The 21,161-nt window shown below is 36.4% G+C and overlaps 2 protein-coding genes across 2 annotated transcripts; one reads left to right on the top strand and one right to left on the bottom strand.

The window, feature by feature from the left end:
• Positions 1–1,774: 1,774 nt before the first annotated feature.
• ptpa (protein phosphatase 2 phosphatase activator) lies at positions 1,775–14,185 on the bottom strand. The gene is made up of 10 exons (XM_048188431.1): positions 14,040–14,185; positions 11,789–11,898; positions 10,435–10,521; positions 10,196–10,321; positions 9,813–9,930; positions 8,199–8,298; positions 7,854–7,978; positions 7,248–7,348; positions 5,629–5,736; positions 1,775–3,494 (listed from the first exon to the last, which is right to left on the bottom strand). Exons 1-10 carry the CDS (start codon positions 14,149–14,151, stop codon positions 3,420–3,422), a joined length of 1,062 nt encoding a protein of 353 aa, XP_048044388.1. The 5' UTR covers positions 14,152–14,185; the 3' UTR covers positions 1,775–3,419.
• A 379-nt stretch (positions 14,186–14,564) lies between these two features.
• crata (carnitine O-acetyltransferase a) lies at positions 14,565–21,131 on the top strand. The gene is made up of 14 exons (XM_048188429.1): positions 14,565–14,721; positions 15,396–15,674; positions 15,758–15,876; positions 16,953–17,006; positions 17,132–17,297; positions 17,546–17,720; positions 17,971–18,149; positions 18,617–18,717; positions 18,824–18,943; positions 19,024–19,146; positions 19,266–19,401; positions 19,761–19,823; positions 19,952–20,089; positions 20,378–21,131. The coding sequence occupies exons 1-14, from the start codon at positions 14,695–14,697 to the stop codon at positions 20,591–20,593; spliced, it is 1,896 nt and encodes a 631-aa protein (XP_048044386.1). The 5' UTR covers positions 14,565–14,694; the 3' UTR covers positions 20,594–21,131.
• Positions 21,132–21,161: the final 30 nt, after the last annotated feature.

A 21,161-nucleotide genomic window follows, 5' to 3' on the forward strand; every position in this document is an offset into this window, starting at 1 on the left:
AGCCGAAACCTCTCGACTCCTCTCAATCTGAGATACTGCACCGCAGTACGCCCGACACATCAACGTCCAACATACATAGGCTATTATCAGGTCGTTGTCTTGGCTGTTTTCGACGAATATAGCCGTTTCGCGTATTTTTAAATGTCAGCAGGTAATGCGGTCGCGCGGTATGTTTGTATTTTACATTACGACAAGGCATTTAAAACCGTTAAATACGTTCTAGCTTGGTTTGTAGTGCGACGGACACATCTTTGAAATAACTGAATGATTCAACAAGGTTAAATTGATGTCGGCTTAATGAGCGTAAAAGTTACATTTAAGCCCTTTGTTTGTTTTGGTCTGAATAGGCTCATATTAGGGAAAAGGCGTCTGTGCTAACGGTACCAAATCTATTTTATAAAAAGACCGTTTGTATATTTGTTTAATTTTTGACAGGCTGTGTACTACATAGTCTGTGGTGTGTGGCGAGCTCCTCCGCGTGGCAAATGCGGGAAACGCTACCATGGAGAGCGCGCGCGCGCACGAAACAAATGCAGATTTTCTCCTTTTACGACGTGAAGGAAGGATCCATGCGCCGTCAATTATACACGTACACAGAACATTCAACATAAACAGCACGTGTTTCATTCGCCAGTGGACGTGATATATATACTAAATACGCTTCTGTTTACACTCTCCAAAATGAGCAGCTTTGTGAAACGGTAACATCAAATGTTAATGAAGACAAAAGGCACGACTTTAATCTTATCTTATCTCAGCTGCGCCTGTTGAACTCAGCAGTGGAGTCTGCGTCTGAATACAGCTGAATAGAAACGGGGGAGGCGGATGGGTGTTGGGGGTAAATTCGACATGCGTTCGTGTCAATTACTCAGCAAGCTGTGCGGAGTTTCACAGTGGGGCGGCTGGACTACAGTGACTGGGCAGATGCTGAATTTGCCAACCACTGAAAATGACTCAACTGGAAAGACAGAATGTGAATCGGCCTGTCCTGGGTGTAGGTCTTGTGGAGCACTTTGTAGATTAAAAAAAAACACTAAAGATTCTTGCTTCAAAAACACCTTATTTTATATAACAAAATTAAAATCACCTATATAAATGCACTGGGCTGGTTGAAATAAAACCATGTCCATTTTCTTCTTTTTTATTCAACATCAGTATTTATGTTAAATGTACATATACATTTATATAATAACAATTTACCCCAATATCATATACTTAGTCTACATATCCTTTCTTGGTAACACTTTGTTTTAGGGTCTTTTAACTAGTTGCTTATTAGCATGCATATCACTAGAATATTGGCTATTTATTAGTACTTATTAAGCACATATTAATGCCTTATTCTGCATGACCTTATTCTATATTCTTAATCCTACCCAATACCTAAACTTAACAACTACCTTCCTAACTATTAATAAGCAGTAAATTGGGAATTTATTGAGGGGAAAGTCATAGTTAATAGTTTATATGTGTTCCCTATACTAAAGTGTTACCCCTTTCTTTTACAGACAAGGTAATTAAACCTTTTATTTGCATTATATATCAGTTTTAAATTAATTATAGCATTTCACATAACAGGACGCTGCTGAAACTACTTAGAATTTCAGTAAACTGTATATTTTAATGAGGAAAAGAAACCTAATTCAAAAATCGTTAACCCTCTACTATTAGAAGTCACAATGTTAATGATTCAATTAAAGCTTAATTGTGGTGGTTAGGAAGTGGATAAACATGTGTTAAGTGTTATGTCCCATTATTAACCCAGTAGTTCCACTGCATCTCAAAAATTTAAACATTTTTATTAAATACTAGTAACTCAAAAAGCCCATTTTAAGACACTATTTTGACAATGGTTAGTCTTGTGAAATTAAGGCACTTAATTTGAGGTTGGTCACAACAAACCCCTTAAACTAAGCAAACCATTAAGTTATGATTACAAATGAATTGTCACAAAGTTTCTTTGCAACCAGCTGCTAGCATCCAAGCTAAAGGAATTGTTTTGCAACATATAACACCTAGTAGGGCTGCATTTCCTAAAAGCACTGTAATCCTAAGTAGATCTTGAGACCATTGATGCCAGTGGTTTGCATGATCTACTTACGCCTACAAAGCTTTTAGGAAAAGTCAATCCAGGTCTGTTCATTCCATATTAACCCATGATAAACAAAAACACTGGTTTGCTTAAACCAGAAAAGTAGCCCAGGACTAAATACGGTTTGTAATGTGCCTCTCATTTCAAAATGATTTCATTGTCAATCCAGGACACGTTTATCAATGTATAGATGTTTCGTTGGGTTCTAACAGCATCAAGTTACTGCATTTGAGTAACAAAAGCTTTGCACTAATACTTCAGTAATTTTAACATGCATGTAACCTGTTCTTTAAATGATACCATCTCCTGAAGCAAACTGAAACCATTTATTTACACAGAATAAAGTTTAGAAATCAAAAATGCTTGACTGATTTAGCATAATGCCGAACTGGTGGATCCAAATTCATTGCTTTCATTTAGCAACGGAAGACTATGGTATTAGCTACATGTGGCTGCTTACAAACTATAAGGGATAAGCCTTTTTGACATTTTTATAAACCAATTACTTGTCCTATTTTCAGTTAAATGAATATGAAAGACATAAGCACAGCCAAAATTGTAAAACTGAAGTGGTTGACAACTTATAAATGTCTTACATAAAAATGACACTCATCAAAACCATTCACAGCAAAAACACGCCTCAGCAATCTTTGATAACTGAACAGCAAGATAGTCAAGAAGTGCTTTTTGCTCCATAAACTCACCAACACCCGCGCACACACACAAACGCACATTATTGTTCATTGGCCTCAAATCTTTGCACACAGGAAATGGAATCCATTAAACCAAAACCAAGCCTTCAACCATTCATTGTGACAAGCTCTGATCTTTATATACACATAAATAAATATAAATGCCAATCCAGATGAAAATGTATATGTGCATATCTGAGTTGAGAGTGCTCACTACAGGTGTCTTAGTAGCAGTTCAACTTCCTGCTTGCAGGGAATAGATAAATAAAACCATAAAGACAAACTGCATCACTAGGAGGAATATCAGAAGTGTGATTTCATATGCACAACTAGTAGATCGTGAAGAGCAGTGGTGTTCAGATCTACCGTCCTGCAGAGTTTAGCTCAACTCAATTCAAATACTCCAGGACCAGATGATCAAGGTCTTTAGGTTCACTTAAATATTTTAGGATAGGATGTATTAGAATAGGTTTAGGACTAAACTCTCCAGGAAAGTAGATCTACAGGAGTAAGACCAAGCACCTCTGGTGAAGAGAATGCATATTGAGCTTTGTTAACATGACTGAAGCGCTCTTGTCCAAAGTCAGAGTTTTGGTTGTACTCTCTGACAAGGTGCTAATTCTTTTTGTTGTCTCTCATGGTTTGACTGGCTGGATGGAGAGCAGGCTGCCAAACTTGAAATGCTGGATGACGGGGAATTTTTCTAGACACTGTGAGAGGGCGACAGAGAAAGAGTTTACTAGTATCAATTAACTCTGCAGCAAGAGAATAGATTTACTAGCTTTCAAAATGTCTAATTATGCCATGGTGTCCAAACAGGATAAAACTATAAATATACAGAGGTATATTTCCACACACACACTGTTCAAAAGGTTGGGGTCAGTAAGATTTTTTGATGTTTTTGAAAAAAGTCTCTTATGCTCACCAAGGCTACATTCATTTAAAAAAAAAAAAACAGTAATATTGTAAAATATTATTGTAATTTAAAAGAACTTTTCTATCTTCTATCACACGATCCTTCAGAAATCATTCTAATATCCTGATTTGGTGCTCAAGAAACATATCAATGATAAAACAGTTGTGCTACATAATATTTTTGTGAAAACAGTGATACATTTTCTAGAAAGTTCAAAAGAACAGCATAGGAATCTTTACAAGTCTTTAGGCCTGGCCCATATAGTCGAGAAGAGGGTTGGTTGACTAAATTTTAATCAGTCGGTTAGTCGCAGAAAGAAAACTCCACAGGAACTGGCGAAGTCACGCAGCGACAGATCATTAACACGGCTGGTTCATGCGGTAATATGTCGGGCAGAAAATCCAAAGTGCTGTGGGAACATTTGGAGAAGGTAAAGAATGACCACAAAAAGGTGACGTGCGACCTCAAACATGACTTATCATTTAAAACATGCTAGTAGTAGCCTATAGCCACTTCACAAGGCTGCTCGCTCTATCATTAACGTTAAGCTAGATAAATGTGTGCTAATAGCCGCATGTCCAAGTGTTCATGTGGAGTGAGGAAGCTAAATGTCGCACTTACTGCACGGCATGTTTAACTTAAATTCCACGTCCACACCATCAGAGCACATCTTCTCAAATGCCGGTGTTACGGCTTCATTGTGAGCAAGACATGGAGCTCATTATCTGAGAAGACTGAGATCGGAGTGACGGTGATTCGGGTATAGCCTAATTGTACAAATTGTTGTAATGTTTCAGTTTGATGCTATTTATTTATTATTCATATAATTTTTTTTTTTAAGATGAGGTTGTTTGTATTATAGGTCATTTATTTTTTTTGCATTCTGATCTCAGATAAGTTTTTGTGATGTTTGCTGGTGTCACTGCGGCAAGCTTTATGTGCGCGCCTGAGCGCTTAATTTATTTTTTAAATGCATTATTATGGTTTCATATTTCTCCTCCAACTAATCGACTGATAGTTTAAATGAACGACTAACAGTCAATTAGGAAAATCTTTAGTTGGGGGCAGCCCTACAAGTCTTCACTGTCACTTTTAATCAGTTTAACGTATGCTTGCTGAATAAAAGACAACTGACTATGAAGTGTATAGGATCTTCAAACTACACATTAGGCCGAAGGAGACGAGAAGGAAAAGCCTCTCATGTATTTCAATGTAGAAAAAGAGAAACTGAGACAAAAGCACACTGAAATGTCGCACAGATACAGAATTAAAACCTTTCACATATAAAACTTCCATATGAATCGCTTTCATACTCTCTTAGCATTTAACTTAAAAGACATCAGTAACAGTCATGAGTCCCCGGCTGATGGAGTCAAAGAGAGAACGAGAGTGTGATATATACGGGGGTGGGGAAAGACAGACAGGGTGAGAGAGAGAGAGAGAGAGAGAGAGAGAGGGAAGGAGGAGGGGAATTTGCAGACAGACTGGCCCCTCAGCTTCGCTCTGTGCTGAAGGGAGAGGAGGAGGAGGGAGCACCGGCGTCTTCTCAACAACACAGGATGTGGGCTTTGGAGGAGGGGGTGGGGCACGCGGTTCTTCCCCTCAAACGCATGCTTGCCCCATTAACTCTTTCAGCTCCGGTCTTAAAACTTCACATCCGAGAATCTATGGCTTGGCATTTATAATGACGCATTTACAAATGTCTCATGCAGACTGTATGAGTGGGTAGCTTGCAAAATACTGCTTTCTGAACAGACTGTTTTTTTAAAATATATTTTTCTGTTACGATAAAAAGGATTTAGTTCACAGACTACCAAATGTACCATTTACATACTCTATATAAGGAGTCAGTATCACACTAATTTTAATATATTACAACATCAAAAACTGCTGACATGTGTTAATGTTTACAATAGCATGATACTTACTTCCGCTTTATACATTCGTATGAGACCTTGATTTACTTTGGACCAAGAAGGAACAGCGCTGATGTTCCAAAGCTGATTTGAGTGCTCAGCAAAAGGGCCTGTTTTCATCTGAAGAGAGGAAATATACATAGTGATTTAGGAGATGATAGTAAACTTAAGATGCAATGGGCAATTAACAACATTAAAGCTGTATTTAATGGAGCATAATGAAATGCACAGTCATCTACATTAGTTATAATAATAACTGCATTTTAAAGTACAGTTATTTAGTGTTATTTATTCATATTATTATTTACAATACTGTAAATTTGTTCATTATCTGTAAAAGTATATTCTGACTAAACCTGTGTCTTTATACATATACTCTATATTTTTATTCCTAAATGTTATGTTGTCTCGTTATATTTATGTGTGTATTGGAAGGTTCAATATCAAGGTAAATTTGCAATAAAGCTCTTTCTGATTCTGATCTCAGAGATGTTTAAACATGATTGATTTGAGGTGTATGGAAACCCTACAAGACTACTTAGAATAAGACAACCACACTTTCAACTGTGGTAAGATCTTGTGTGTGGTGATCACAGACCAAAGAAAAGGGCAAATATAGAGAGAGAGAGAAAAAGGAAGGGTTATATATCGCATATTTCATATGCAAAACAAAAATTTAAAAGGATGAAAAAAGCAAGATTTTTAAATGTTTTGCAAAGAAGTCTCTTATGCTTACAAAGGCTGCAATTATTTGATCAAAAATACAGTAAAAAAACTAATATTGTGAAATATTATTACACTTTTCTACTTCAATTAATGAATGTGTGAAAATGTACTTTATTTCAAAGTTGAGCAGTTGTCACATTATCCTTCTGATTAATAGAAAGTTCAATGGAACAGCATTTATTTAAAATCTTTTATAACATAAATGTCTTTACTGACACTTTTGATCAATTTAAAGCATCCTTGTCAAATAAAAGTATTTTTTATTTATTTAAAAAAAAAAAATGACTGACCATAAACTTTTGAATGATAGTTTATGTGTGTAACGTAAACAAACATAATAATAGAATTATGAGAATATTATCATAAGATTATGAACTCTTCAGTAGTAGTGGTAATTGACTTATCATCATCAAGTCACTGTACTATGAGGCCTATTCATAAGAGTTTATGAGAGAGAGGGGTAGTGGACTGCCCTTGGGAAAGAGCACTTTATGAATGGCAGTGCTGTGTGGCTTTACTCCACACACACACTGCTCTCGTCAAGCCGGACTTTCCAGAGACTTACTAGCCCCTCACAGAGGAATGGAGAGAAGAAGAGAGAGAGGAAAAGAAAGAGAAAGGAGGGGGTGGGCCCTAGGGGCCTTAGGAGTGATTCACAACAACGTGCAGGGAAGGAAGGAAATGACTCATGTGAGTGGAGGCCAAACACAACCTCCCTGAGAGAGAGAGAGAGAGAGAGAGAGAGAGTTTTAAACTATATTGTAAGTATTTACATGAATGGAATGTAAGAGCGTTTCTGTTTGTGTGTGAACAAAATTTTATCCTCTCAACAAAATGAAAATGACATTAAAAATGGTCTTGCCATCTTACGCTCAAAACATGACCAGACGCCAGACAACACATACCTCATTGATGAATTTAATGCACTCCAGAAACATGTAGTCTTGGTGGTTCTCGTTTACGGCCTTGTCCTCCAAAAAGTGTCGGGGCTCCAGGGTTGGGTGGTCTACACAATAGACAAACAGACACACAGAACAAACACACAGTGCAATTACTTAGTGTGACCACTAGGTGTCTCCATGTTTGTCATTGCACGCAACAATTAATCAGGATTTAACCAATTAAAAAACAAGTTACAAATTAAAATAGTTTTTGTTCATTGAAATAAAGCTGAAATACAAATATTAGACAAAACACTTAAACTAAAATGAAAATGTTGCCTTTCGACAAACTAAAATTAAATAAGTTGTACTGCAATTACTAAAACAAAAACTGAAAAACAAACCACATTTAAAATGAAAGCTTTTATTTTTATATTTTCATTTAACTCAAAAATATGAATAAATACTATAATAGTATATAAATAATACTAAATATTGTATAGGTCTAACAAATAGTTGAGATTGGTCTTGTTAAAGACTAAGCATGGCAGTATCTCCCTGCCAGGATGCAATTAATACTAAACATTACAGAATAAGAGCCAAACCTGGCAACGAAGAAGGCTCCGTTACCTATAAGCTGTGAGCTCCCCCATATGAAGGGAAGAAACTGGAAGTCGTCAAGGCCCCACACACCCTGACTCCCCGCCGGCTCCATCCTATATGTCTTCTGCAGTTTGCGCATCACTCGCAGATACCTAAACCAGATCACAATGCTTGATGCAAATGAGTTCTCCACAGCTCATCTTTACACCATCAACCACAGCTGTAAAATACACTGCCAAAACTATTTTGGCATTTAGTGTGCAGTAAATTGCAAACTTGTTTAGTGAAGTTGCTGGTGGTTGCAGATCTCACCTGAGAACAATGAAAGTTATATTCAAAATAAGAAGTGAAGCAATAAGAAAATTCACTAACTTTTCAAAAACCTTAAATACGATGGCCAGCTGGTCCTCAATGCGCAGAGCTCCCACCTTACAGAGACAGCAGAGGAACGCAGCAAATGCCGCCTCATGACCTGCACACAGAAACATGTTATTTCTTATGCTACATAATGCAATCAGAATTTTCTGCTGCTCATCCTACAGCACCATTGAAAAAGACATTGTATTTTGCCTAATTTGTGAGGAGCTTACAGTCTGAACTGAATGTGATGAGATATAAAATGGCATTGTACCACGCAATAATGGCAAGACAATTCTATTTCTATTGCGGCGTCCTTGCTGGCTACATTTAAATGAACAAATGAATGACTCTTATGAGCTGGATCTTTTAATTATTCTCACAAAAGTGTGAATCATGCCAGACTGTCAATGAAACAAGGACTGTTTTTAAGGTCTGAAATCATTTAAATCAGTATCTGAATCATGTTAAGCTCTCAACATCATCTAATTGTTTTGTGTTTCAACAGCACCCTCTAGTGGCAATTGTGAAAAACTACATTAAATCTATACTTGGACACTGTCATGGGTACATAATGGACCTTTTTTACATTTCCAAGGTTCTCAGAAGCAGAAGTCGTCATAGTTTTGTAAACTTCTACAACGAAAACTATAACAAATATAATTTTTGCGTTCCCATTCGCTCCAATAGCATAATTCACGATAGCATTTCTATTTTAAAAAAGAGAGAAAATATATTGAGACGAGAGATTGATTACGTAGGTCAGAAAATAGAAAGATGTCAAATTTCGTCACTCCATCAGCTATTGTATTAGAAAGACTCATGCAGCAGCATTAACTAGTATTCTGTCATTTAATGCTAATGTAATATAACACAAAGTGTAGGGTTATAAAAATACATTCAATTTTCAAGAATGAAAATAAAAAACATATATATTGGTGCTTCTCTAACGGAAGGCTGCATATCTCAGCTGCCATGAAAATGAGGAAAATGAGTAGGCACTGAGCTTGTCTGAGTTCATTGTGAAATGTAAGACAAATAATGTTTTCAGAGATGAAGGCAGACATTTTATCTTTTGTTTTGGTGTAAATTAATCACTTAACACTAAACTGCCAATAATGTAAACAACTGGGAGACCACAGATGGATGTCATTCGCTGTACTGTATTAATAGAAAGTCAGTTAATATAAAGACGTTTAATATAAAGCATTTTTCCAAAATTAAGTATTAATAGTATTTTCGTGCCGTGACCGTGTGGGCGGGAACATGATGTAGCCACGCACACTCTCCTTCTAGCATTTAATGCTGAGGAAAAATCTAGTCTACTAGCCTCCAAAGGACTGGACTAGTAAGGAAACAGCCTCACTAGGAGGATACAGCCTTCTCTTTGAGAAGCACCCTATATTTATAATGTTAATAACCGTGGAAACAGTCTGTGAAAATGATCCATAAAACAGGAGACTTTTTCAAAATTTGAAAGTATAGTTGACGCTTTGATGTGACAGTTGAATATACTAAGGATTAATACATAAAAGTGACATTTCTCTTCAAAAACAACTATGGAGAAACAACCACACACAAACCTATAAGAAATGCAATTACAATAAACACATATATTCAAACACAGACCTGTGCCATAGTCGATCCTGGTGGAGTTGCCCACAGACTCCTTCAGGTACACGGCTATCTCTGGAGCAGCATCATGACGGTCTGATGGCAGAACGGTCGTGACCAGTGTCTCTGCCTCCTGCAAACACAAAACACTCTTACATCATTTCACCTCAAACCAACTGCCCTGAAATACAAAACAGCACCGAACAAATTATACAATGCCATGAAAAAGCAACCAATTCTTTTACTTTTATTCAAATACTGCCCTGAAAAGTTCAATAGAAACACAACAAAACAATTAATAATCAAATGGGTGTTAATACATTCTGAAGGCACTGTGATTCCAAAGCAAGTTATAACAGTTTAAAGGTAAACATTTTTGATTTCATATGAGTGTTTACCTGCTCCAGTTTGGCATACCATGTGCGGTAAGCTTTATTGCCGAAGCGAGAAGGCTGGTCTACTGGTGGCGTCTCATCAATCCAGCAATCCAATGTTCCCAACATAGCAAGCAACTTCTCCACTGTCTAATATGAAAGAAAAGTATGCAAGCACATTTCTATGAGCATATATACCAGTTACTTCATCTGTTACACAAAATATACATACAACAGTTTAGAGAAGCAAAACAGTGACCCACCTCAGACACCTGGTATTCACATGTCAGTTTCTTTCCCTTCACGCCCTCATTCATGGTCAGAATGAATCCCATGTAGTCTGCGTATGCCTACTTACACAAAACAGAAACTTGCTCAAATAATGTAAATATGTTTAGATGTGCTTTTGTGTTTTGAAAAACACCCTGAGTTTTAAAGGGTTAGTTCACCCCAAAATGAAACTTCTGTCTTTAATTACTCACCCTCACGTTGTTCCAAACCCGTAATACTTTAGTTCATATTTGAAACACAAATGAAGATATTTTTAATGAGATCTGAGAGCTTTCTGTTCCTCTATAGACAGCTACACAACTACCACTTTGACGCTTCAAAAAGTTCATAAAGAGATGGTAAAACTAATCCATATGAACTGAGCGGTTTAGTCCCAAATTTTCTGAAGAGGCTCAATCGCATTATACACCGAACAGATTTCATTTAGGCTTTTATTCACATATAAATATTTATCAACGCACAAATTAGTTGTGGTAAACGGAAGCTCAAGCATATTCGCTTGACATGAGAACCAACGAGGTTCATTCTCGTGTGTTACGCAGCACGTTTGAGGTTTGTTCTCGCGTGTCAAGCTTGTTTATGTTCACTGATCAATGTTTATATGTGAATAAAAGCCTTAATTCAATCTGTTCATCATATAAAATGATAGTGCAATTTCAGAAAATTTGGACTAAACCACTCAGTTTGGTTTTACAATCTCTTTATAAACTTTTTGAAGCATCAAAGTGGTAGTTGTGTAGCTGTCTATAGAGGAACAGAAAGCTCTCAGATCTCATTAAAAATATCTTAATTTGTGTTCTGAAGATGAATGAAAGTCTTACGGGTTTAGAACAACATGAGGGTGAGTAATTAATGACAGAATTTGCATTTTTGGGTGATCAATCTCTTTAAAGAAACACTATATATTTGTAAACATCAAAGGTTAGTATCTCAAACTTGAAGTCATGCATTTGTGTGATTTCAACAAGACTGTCACTATGAGTCAGTGACCTACTGACTACAGAATTAGCTCTTTCTAGGACAGTGATTTTCATTTCTGTATTTTAAACATTTCTAACGAGAAAAAAAAAAAAATACTGGGTGAACCAGTACAGGAGTAGTATATCCAGAGGTTCTCATAATAATTATGTTTTAAAACTGTCTCTTTAAAATGTAATGGTGCTGTTGCAACTAATTGCACAAGAAAAATTGTGTAAAGAATAGAGCTTCCTATTATTATCTTTAAACTCTAAGGATATGGGGGAATAAGACTGAAAGTGAGCTACATTTCCCTATATCTCTCAATGTAGCAGACAAACTACTTTTATAGTGGGTTGTACAACATACCTGTGATCTTTTCCATTTTCCCATATCAGGCACCATGCTAATCTCCTTCTTTGGCACTATGTAGCTGAAATTGACAGGACTGGGAAGCTTGTCATCCTCATGGGAGGAGCCTGTGCAAGAGACAAAACGTGCAATTTTAGTGTCAAATTAATACTATATTGATACTAATAATAAAACTAATAAGAACTAAAAATATCAGATAAAAATTTGGTTTCTAAACTATTTTAGAATATATCTATTTAAAATATATATTATATCTAAAAGATTTATATTTATTTAATTATTAAATGTTTAAATATATTATAAGTAATAATCATCATCATCATCATCATCAAACATAAGGTTATAATCCCAGTATTTTTATGGTAATCTGACAGAAAGGATTAAAGCTTGCCTTGATAGATAAGATTTACAAAATCACACATGCATTGCTGATAATCATGCACTCATTCCACAGGTTCTGATCCACGTTTTGATTGTGTTTATGTTATCTAGACTAGAGCCCTTTCAGAATCAATGTTAATAGTAGTCTCACACATGCAGCTAAAGTACTTAAATAACTCTGGATGAGAGCCTCTAATGCGTTAAAGGGTTAGTTCACACAAAAATGAAAATTATGTCATTTATTACTCACCCTCATGTCATTCTACACCCGTAAGACCTTCGTTCATCTTCTGAACACAAATTAAGATATTGTTATATATTATTATTATAAAGCGACAAGATACTTTTTATGCACCAAAAAACCCCCAAAATAACGACTTTTCAACAACATCTGTATGGGCTGATTTCAAAACACTGCTTCATGAAGCTTCTGATCTTTATGAATCTTTTGTTTCAAATTAGTGATAAGGATCTCCTATCAAACGGCTAAACTGCTGAAATCACGTGACTTTGGCGCTCCGATTCACTGACTCGAGTGTTTCAGTGTTTTGAAATCAGCCCATATTGTTGAAAAGTGCACAAAAAATATTATTGTCGCTTTATAATATTAAGATAGAACCACTGAACTCACATGACCTGTTTCAAATATGTTTTTAGTACCTTTATGGACCTTGAGAGTTTGAATGGCTTTTCTCTCAATAGGGGCCTCACTGAGCCATCGGATTTCATCAACAATATCTTAATTTGTGTTCAGAAGATGAACGAAGGTCTTACGGCTGTAGAACGACACGAGGATGAGCAATTAATGACATTATTTTCATTTTTGGGTGAACTAACCCTTTAACTATAATCGTTAATTACACACGGGCAGTTGAAAACCTGTATTCTTGTGGTTTGAAAAGAGACCTTCATGACTTTGTGTGGCAATAAACACCACACTTCAATGTGTGTAAATGCTGGGGTAAAAATAAAGTATAGATATTGAAATAAATGTCTAATAACAATGTACAAACACAAAGTTCTGTGGTTTGACCCTTTTTGGCATACTGACATTAAGTACTTAATTTACTATTAATTTCCATACATATATTTCTGTCTACTTCATTTTAAAGAGTAGTGGGAAGACTGAGGGACTAGCAGCCACTTGCAATAAACCCCCCTTACAATAATTCCCTTACACAAAGAGGTTTCTTTCGTACCCTGAGGAAAAATGTGCAAGATAGTCTATGGGTGTACCTAAACCTTAAAGACCTCCGCTGGTTCTGCTCAGGAAACATATGAGCCTATATCACTGTACAAAAGAGCATAATGCTTATAATTCTCTAACCAAGTGTGATAAATCCTATTTACATACAAAGTTTATTCCAACTATTTCCCAAAACATTCCGTCAGAGATAAACTACCTAATTTTTTTGAGCAAAAACTTTACATTCCATTATACACAAACATATCTGAAAATAACAACATGCTGCACTCTATCTTTTAAAGACAAGTCCGGATGCTCTTTTTACAGATGGGTTAGCCAACTTTGAAACTAAATGTGTTCAACCGCTAGGCCAATTATTTTCGCAAAATAGATCTAAAAGAGCATTTTAAGTAATTTAATATTGCAAATAAATAATAATCTCGGTTCATATGATCACATAAAATGCGTAATGACATATATATGTGCACGTCGCAGAGCTGTCAGTCTATCATTGATTCATAACATGAGGCGCGGCGAGACCGCAACTAAAGCGCACACGCACGTCGCTTTCTCCGCTTCAGATGCTGAACGACAACATATATAATAATAACATTTATATTATCGGTATCATCGCTAGTGAATTATACGCGATTGAATGAAGATATGATTGATGTGAATTACCTGACGACTGCTCAGTCTCCGCCATGTTTACCGTTGAACATGAAAACACAACCCTTGAACTCTCACCCGCAGTTTCGCGAAAATAATATTTGTTATTGCATAATATGTACATTTAGCAAGTGGTTTTATTTCACGATTTAAAATGCAAGAATCAAATGACGTGTTGTTAACTATGTAATTATCATCAATGTATTTTTATTTAGATTTTTTTTTTGTTATCTGTGATGTATAATTATTTATAATTTAGTACAAAATACTATAAACATTAAAAAAAATTAATGTTGCATTGTCGCATAGATTTATAGTAAAGTAAAATGCAATTAGGAAAAAAAAAACTATTAAGAGTAAAAACGTATGTACCTTGAAGTGTGCAAATTTATTTTATGAATGTGAAATTTAGTTCTAAAAGATAAATTAAAGACTTAATCTCCTTTATTTTCATAAATAAAACGTCTTTCATTCAGTAGAAAGATGACGCAAAAGGGGCTGGGCTTGGAGTGTGTTTTCGTCACTCGCGCGCCGTCTAGCGGTGGAGTGGAGCAGCGCAGCAGTGATGGCGCTCTGGGGTTTTCTGCAGCTCACGTTCAGTGGACTCTGACCGCTTCTGTCCCTCCTCTCAGGCCTTGGTTTGGGGGCGTTTTAGTGAACTTCAGTTATGTTAGGCATTCTTGCCAGAACGATGGTGAGTAAACAATTCATATGTCCCTGTTTTTAAACATAGTCTGATCTTTTAAGTGACATAAACAAGGGTAGCTGACAGTCTGAGCGGCGTGTAATGAGGTGTGTTTTACTGACATGCAGGTTGTTTATGGTTAGATAGCGGTAGTGCTAAGGCAGTAGGAAGTTCATGGCATTGATAAGAAAACAGTGTTCACTGACAGTTTTTAAATTCTAAATGGAGGTAACTAACTACACATTGTGTGAATGTGTAAATGGTCTCTAATAAAGCTCTTAAGTTTGTAAATTACATGCGCAACAGTCGTATTGCATGTTGCATTACTGGCAGTCATGTGCAATGCTGACTCATGTGTCTTTTATTTGATTATTACAGTTAACATGTCCAGTTATTTATAAATGTAGGACTAGATTAGCTTGTTAATGTGCATTTGTGTGAAATAATTGGACACTTTTAGGTACTAATATGATAATATCATTTTCAGAGGCCAATGCCAAAGTATCATATTAATAATATACATTCTATATATATTATAAGGCGAAATAGATTTTTTTTTTTTTTAAATGTGATTTCGCTTTTAACATGTCAGTCATCATCAATAACCAAAAAATCAGATTATTCTATGTACCTTGTTTTAAGATAAAATGCAGTTGCTGTTATATTATCTGGAATATTTGTAGGTCAAGGCCGGCATGGTGAAACCCTCCGGCCTGGTAAAACCAGTGTCAGTGACACGGATCACGGGTCGCTACTTGGCCCATCAGGAGGGTCTGCCTAAGCTTCCAGTGCCACCCCTGAAACAAACATGCGACCGCTATCTGGCTGCCCTGGATCCCATCGTGGACCCAGAGGAGCTGAATCACACCCGGCATCTACTGGAGGAGTTCCAGAAGCCGGGCGGTGTAGGAGAGAGACTTCAGAAGGGCCTGGAACAACGAGCAAAGAAGATGGAGAACTGGGTAAAAACTTGTTAGGGGCAGACTAGCTCTTTTCAAGGGCTTCTTCTTATCTCTCATTGTCTCTGTATCATTTCCAATTCTAGCTCTCTGACTGGTGGTTACAAACGGCCTACCTAGACTACAGGATGCCTGTTGTTATTCATTCGAGTCCTGGGGTCGTCCTTCCCCGTATGGTGTTCAGTGATCGTCAAGGCCAAATGAGGTCAGACCAGTGTGGATTCAGATATCATAAGAAGTGTCAACTGATTTTAACATGGGACATTTAGTTGTTCAAAAACTGTGTCATTTAAAACTAAATGTGTGCTGTTATCTGCCTACACATAGTTTAAAAATAAAATAAATAATAATTTGTCATACAATGATTTGTTAAAAATTTATGAACATGTTTTAAAAATATAAATAACTTTTATATTTTTAACATATAGATTTATAGATATATTTTAACATATATATTTATATATATGAACCTGAAAAATCTTTATTTTTGTATTTTTATTTTATTTACTTAATTGTAAATATATATTTATTGATATTTATGAAACTGATTAAAGTCATACACTGAAAAATATTTAATATATTTTAATGTTTCTATTTAACATATAAATATATTTTATATATATGTTTTCCAATTAAATATCTAACCATTCCTAAAATAAGATGAGCAAACCTGTGATAATAAATAATAATAAAAATACTTTTTAGATATATTTCATATATCATGAATTAGGTTTATTGTTCTTACTCCATTGGACAATATTATTTTCTTGTTTTAAGTTTAAACCTCATAAAAGGTTTTTTTGTTTGTTTGATTGTTTTTTATGCTTTAAAAACTGTTTACCAATGGGGTACAAAACAGAAATAGTGATGAAGACTTATGACTTTTATATTTTTGTGTATAACGGTTTAACCCAGAGTGACTACAGCAGGGTGAGGCAGTTGTTTCCAGTTACTTCTATGGTGAACTTTGTACAGACTAACCCTCTCTTGCCAAGTTGAACTTTGCAAATTCAGAGAGTATAAACTGTTGCTCTCAGTAAAGTGCTGGCTTGAAGCCATTCTCGACACATATGACAGCTAAAATTGTTCACAGGTCAGAAGCAAAGTGTGTTCTGTCCATATCATAAGTCATATAAGTCAAAGGCACATGGCACAGCATGTGCTACAGTATTAATAGTAGAAACATTTATTGGCCGTATGTTGATGTGAAACTTGTTTAAAATGACTGTTAAAAAAAAATATATATATATATGTATATATATATTTTTTTGTTCTTCACAGATATGCTGCTAAATTGATCGCTGGGGTTTTAGATTTCAAGAGGATGATTGACAAGTAAGTGAAACATTTTTCCTCTGCATATGCTTTAGATGACCATGACTATTACTATTGATTAAATTCAGTGTATAAAGTTCAGTAAAATAGTCCAGTCAGACATCATGTCTTTGCTCTTTGATTAGTGAAACATTGCCAGTGGAGTATCTGGGTGGAAAGCCACTCTGTATGAACCAGTACTATCAGGTGCTCTCGTCCTGCCGGATCCCTGGAACAAAGAGGGACACAGTGGTCAACTATGCCTTGGACAAAAGACCTCCTACACATATCACTGTAGTGCACAACTTTCAGGTCAGTCCCTGTTACAAAGTTCCAAACAGGGTCTAAATGTAACTTCCAGTAGCATACAGCCTATAATATTTCTAACCTGCCATGAAAAAATGCCATGCAATTTTTTTATTAAATATATATTTTAAAATATTCTATATATTTTTCTGCATCCAGGACTGTAGTGAATGTGATCTGTTAATACCGTTTGACTTGATACTTGATGATGTACAGCAATAAGTGTCTTTTTAACTCATTCTTTAAACTTGTAGTTCTTTGTGCTGGATGTATACAACAGTGACGGCACACCACTGACCGTAGACCAGATCTACCTTCAGCTGGAGAAGATCTGGAACTCCTCCTTACAATCCAACAAAGAGCCTATTGGCATCCTCACCTCCAACCACCGCAACAGCTGGGGCAAAGCTTACAACAACCTCATTAAGGGTGGGCAATGCTAATATGCCTAACTAAAAATAAAACATTTAAATCACAAGAGTCCAAAAGTTTGGGATCACTATGATTTTAATTAATGCTTTTATTCAGCAAGGACACGTTAAATTGATCAAAAATGATAGTAAAGACATTTATAATGTTACAAAAGATTTTTATTTCAAACTTTACTCTAGAGGCCTGCTTTGCATATGTTTTTTCTATGCTGTTCCTTATTTTTTATTTTTTTTAATGTCCCTTTCAGATAAAACAAATAAAGAGTCGGTGAGAGCCATTCAGAAGAGTATCTTCACAGTCTGTCTGGATGCTGCTCTGCCGCGCGCGTCTGATGACATGTACCGCACCCGAGCTGGAGTTCAGATGCTGCATGGAGGGGGCAGCAGGTGGAACAGTGGAAATCGCTGGTTCGACAAAACATTGCAGGTTAGACCCATGAGAAAGTAAACTTAAAGGGCACCTATTATGCTTTTTTTGATTTTACCTTTTCCTGTAGTGTGTAAAGTAGCATTTTGTGCATGTAAACAATCTGCAAAGTTACAAAGCACAAAGTCCACGGCAAAGGGAGTTAATTACTCCAACAGAAAACACGTCTGAAATGCCTCGTTTGTAGTCCTGCCAATATGTCTGTGACATAACTATGTCAACATGTTACACATTTGCATAATGCCCACCTGCTAGCTACTCTGGCTTGCCCTCAAACAATAGTAGTTATAAGGCCTGGAAGCGGTAGGCCAGTCACAACAGAGTGGGGCCGACTGACCAATCGGAGCAGACGGGGCTTTAAAGAAACTGAAACAGTGTTTAGACAGAGGGTAAAAACAGGTTCTGCAACAATGTAAATGTAAATGTAAATCAAGTACAATATTCTGATACTGTTGTTGTGTTTCTAGTTTATCATTGGAGAGGATGGGACATGTGGGCTGATCTATGAACATGCCCCCGCTGAGGGCCCTCCTATCGTATCACTGATCGACCATGTGGTGGAATATACGTAAGATTAACAATGATTAAATGAGGAAAAACTGTTTTATCATGGTTAGATTGTAACCATGGATAACACAGCTAAGATTTACCACTTTTTTGTTATATTTGTACAGGAAGAAGTCAGAGATGGTCCGTACCCCAATGGTCCCGCTGCGAATGCCTCAGAAGCTTCGTTTCAACATCACACCAGAGATCAAAAAAGACATTGAGGAGGCCAAACAAAACATGAACATGTGAGAAGCTGAGATATTCCACTTACTCACAGTAATATTTACAGTATGTTAAATATTGAATCTCTTCTCTTCCTCTACAGCATGGTTCATGACTTGGACATAAAAGTCAATGTGTTCTCCCATTTTGGCAAAGATTTCCCAAAGTCACAGAAGATGAGCCCTGATGCATTTATTCAGGTAGCTCTCCAGTTGGCGTACTACAGGTAAACCCCACCAGCACTGCCATTAATATTATTTCCCATAATTCTATCTTAACTGCAAGGTTATTGCTATTATGAAATTGATGATAAGTTTAGATTATTCAGTTGATGCTCTGTTTCAGGATTTACAAGCGCTGTTGTCCTACCTATGAGAGCGCTTCTCTGCGCATGTTCAGACTGGGCCGAACTGACACTATACGCTCAACCTCAGTTGACTCTGCCAGATTCGTCAAAGCCATGGATGACCCGGCCAAACATGTGCGGTCACCTCTAGTACACATTTGAGTTGAATCCACCTTCTCATAAACTAGCATTAAAAAGTTTGTGGGTCAGTAATTTTTTTTTTTTCTCCAATGAATAATTTTGTTGAAAATTCAGTTTTTCCATCACAGGAATAAATCGCATTTTATACTATTTTAAATAGAAAATGGTTATTTTAAATTGTAATAAGTATTACTGTTTTTACTATATTTTTCATCAAATAAATGCAGCCGTGGTAAGACTTCTTCCAGAAGTAATAAAAAAATCTTACTGACCCCAAACTTTTACCAACTTTTTGTAAATTTGATCTGGCATGAAAGAAAATGTAAATGTATCAATCTCAATTTGATTGACAGAACACAGAGAAAGTGGCTCTGCTAGACAAAGCTATTAAAGCACACAGAGCTTACACAGACATGGTGAGTAAATGCATGCTGGGGATGTTCAGTTCACCGTCATTGTGTTTCTGCAGTAAATATATGCATCAATCATTATTGGTCTGCACTAAATATATTGCATTTTCTTTATCCTGTGTGTGGACGTGCAGGCCATCCGAGGTCAAGCCATCGACAGGCATTTGCTTGGACTGAAATTGCAGGCTATTGAGGACCTGGCCGCCCTGCCAGAGATATTCATGGATACCTCATATGCTGTGGCACTGCACTTCAACCTCTCCACCAGCCAGGTAATGCCAAACAGAGCTCTCAGGTCCAGGCTCAGAGGTAACTGAAGTGAAGTGAAATAGATGCTCATTTGCAAAACAAACTCATTGTGTTCAGTATGATATGCAGTTTAACGTGCAGAGCGGTACCGTAAACCATTAACTGTACACATTTTTGGTGATGATCAACTGATCACTGAAATAGATGGCACTTCAAATCTGCTAAAATTATATTGCTGTGAAACTAAAATCATCAGATCATGTAAAACTTATAATCTTACACAAGATTGAATTGCACTTTTGTTTTTCCAGGTGCCAGCTAAAACAGACTGTGTGATGTGCTTCGGTCCGGTGGTACCTGACGGTTACGGCGTGTGCTACAACCCCATGGATACTCACATTAACTTTGCAGTCTCTGCTTTCAACAGCTGCCAGGACACTAATGCGGCACGTCTGGCTCAAGGTCTGGAGGACTCTCTGGTAGACATGAAGAACCTCCTGGAGCAGACACCCAAAGCCAAGCTTTAAAGCCGAGTATGTCAGTTAAACTTGATCTTTGACCAGTTCGGTCAAGACATTTGAGATTACCACAGTAATCAATGACTGGAATTTTAAGAAGAGATTTTTATTTTATATTTGACCAGTTCGGACCACAGTTGCCTGGACTCCATTGGGCCGTGGTTTTTGACACGCCTTGACACTAAATAATAATCCTTAACTTTTTATATGTTATGTGCTATGGCTTCTGTTTGGGTAAATGGACAAAAAAATCTATTAGGTTTGTCAATCAAGTTTTGCTGATTTGTGTTTTCTGTGTATTGAGTTTTCTCAGTACAGAAAATGTACCCAATATGTGCATTGTGAACCTGTGGTTAAAAGAGCTCATGTGATTGTACATTGTAAATTATATATTAAATGTAATCAAATACTGAAAAAAAACAAAAATGCTATGATGTGTATAGTGACATCTGCAGAGCATTGTTTTCTTAGTTCTTTGTATAATGTTGTAAATTTGCACAATTGCATTAACATGCTTTTAATAAATATTAAGTCTTTAATAACATGATTTATATCCTGTTTAAAATTGGCTGAGGTG

This window comes from Megalobrama amblycephala, linkage group LG4 (assembly GCF_018812025.1).
Source record: "Megalobrama amblycephala isolate DHTTF-2021 linkage group LG4, ASM1881202v1, whole genome shotgun sequence".
NCBI classification, from domain to species: Eukaryota; Metazoa; Chordata; class Actinopteri; order Cypriniformes; family Xenocyprididae; genus Megalobrama; species Megalobrama amblycephala.

Coding starts and splice junctions, on each gene's coding strand:
- ptpa (XM_048188431.1), bottom strand. CDS start 14,151: ATGTACATATTATGCAATAACAAATATTATTTTCGCGAAACTGCGGGT. Junction 11,899..14,039: donor GGAGACTGAGCAGTCGTCAG/GTAATTCACATC, acceptor TCTCTTGCACAG/GCTCCTCCCATGAGGATGAC. Junction 7,979..8,198: donor GTATTTAAGGTTTTTGAAAA/GTTAGTGAATTT, acceptor GATCTGGTTTAG/GTATCTGCGAGTGATGCGCA.
- crata (XM_048188429.1), top strand. CDS start 14,695: ATGTTAGGCATTCTTGCCAGAACGATG. Junction 15,675..15,757: donor CAAAGAAGATGGAGAACTGG/GTAAAAACTTGT, acceptor TTCCAATTCTAG/CTCTCTGACTGGTGGTTACA. Junction 17,721..17,970: donor TTACAACAACCTCATTAAGG/GTGGGCAATGCT, acceptor TGTCCCTTTCAG/ATAAAACAAATAAAGAGTCG.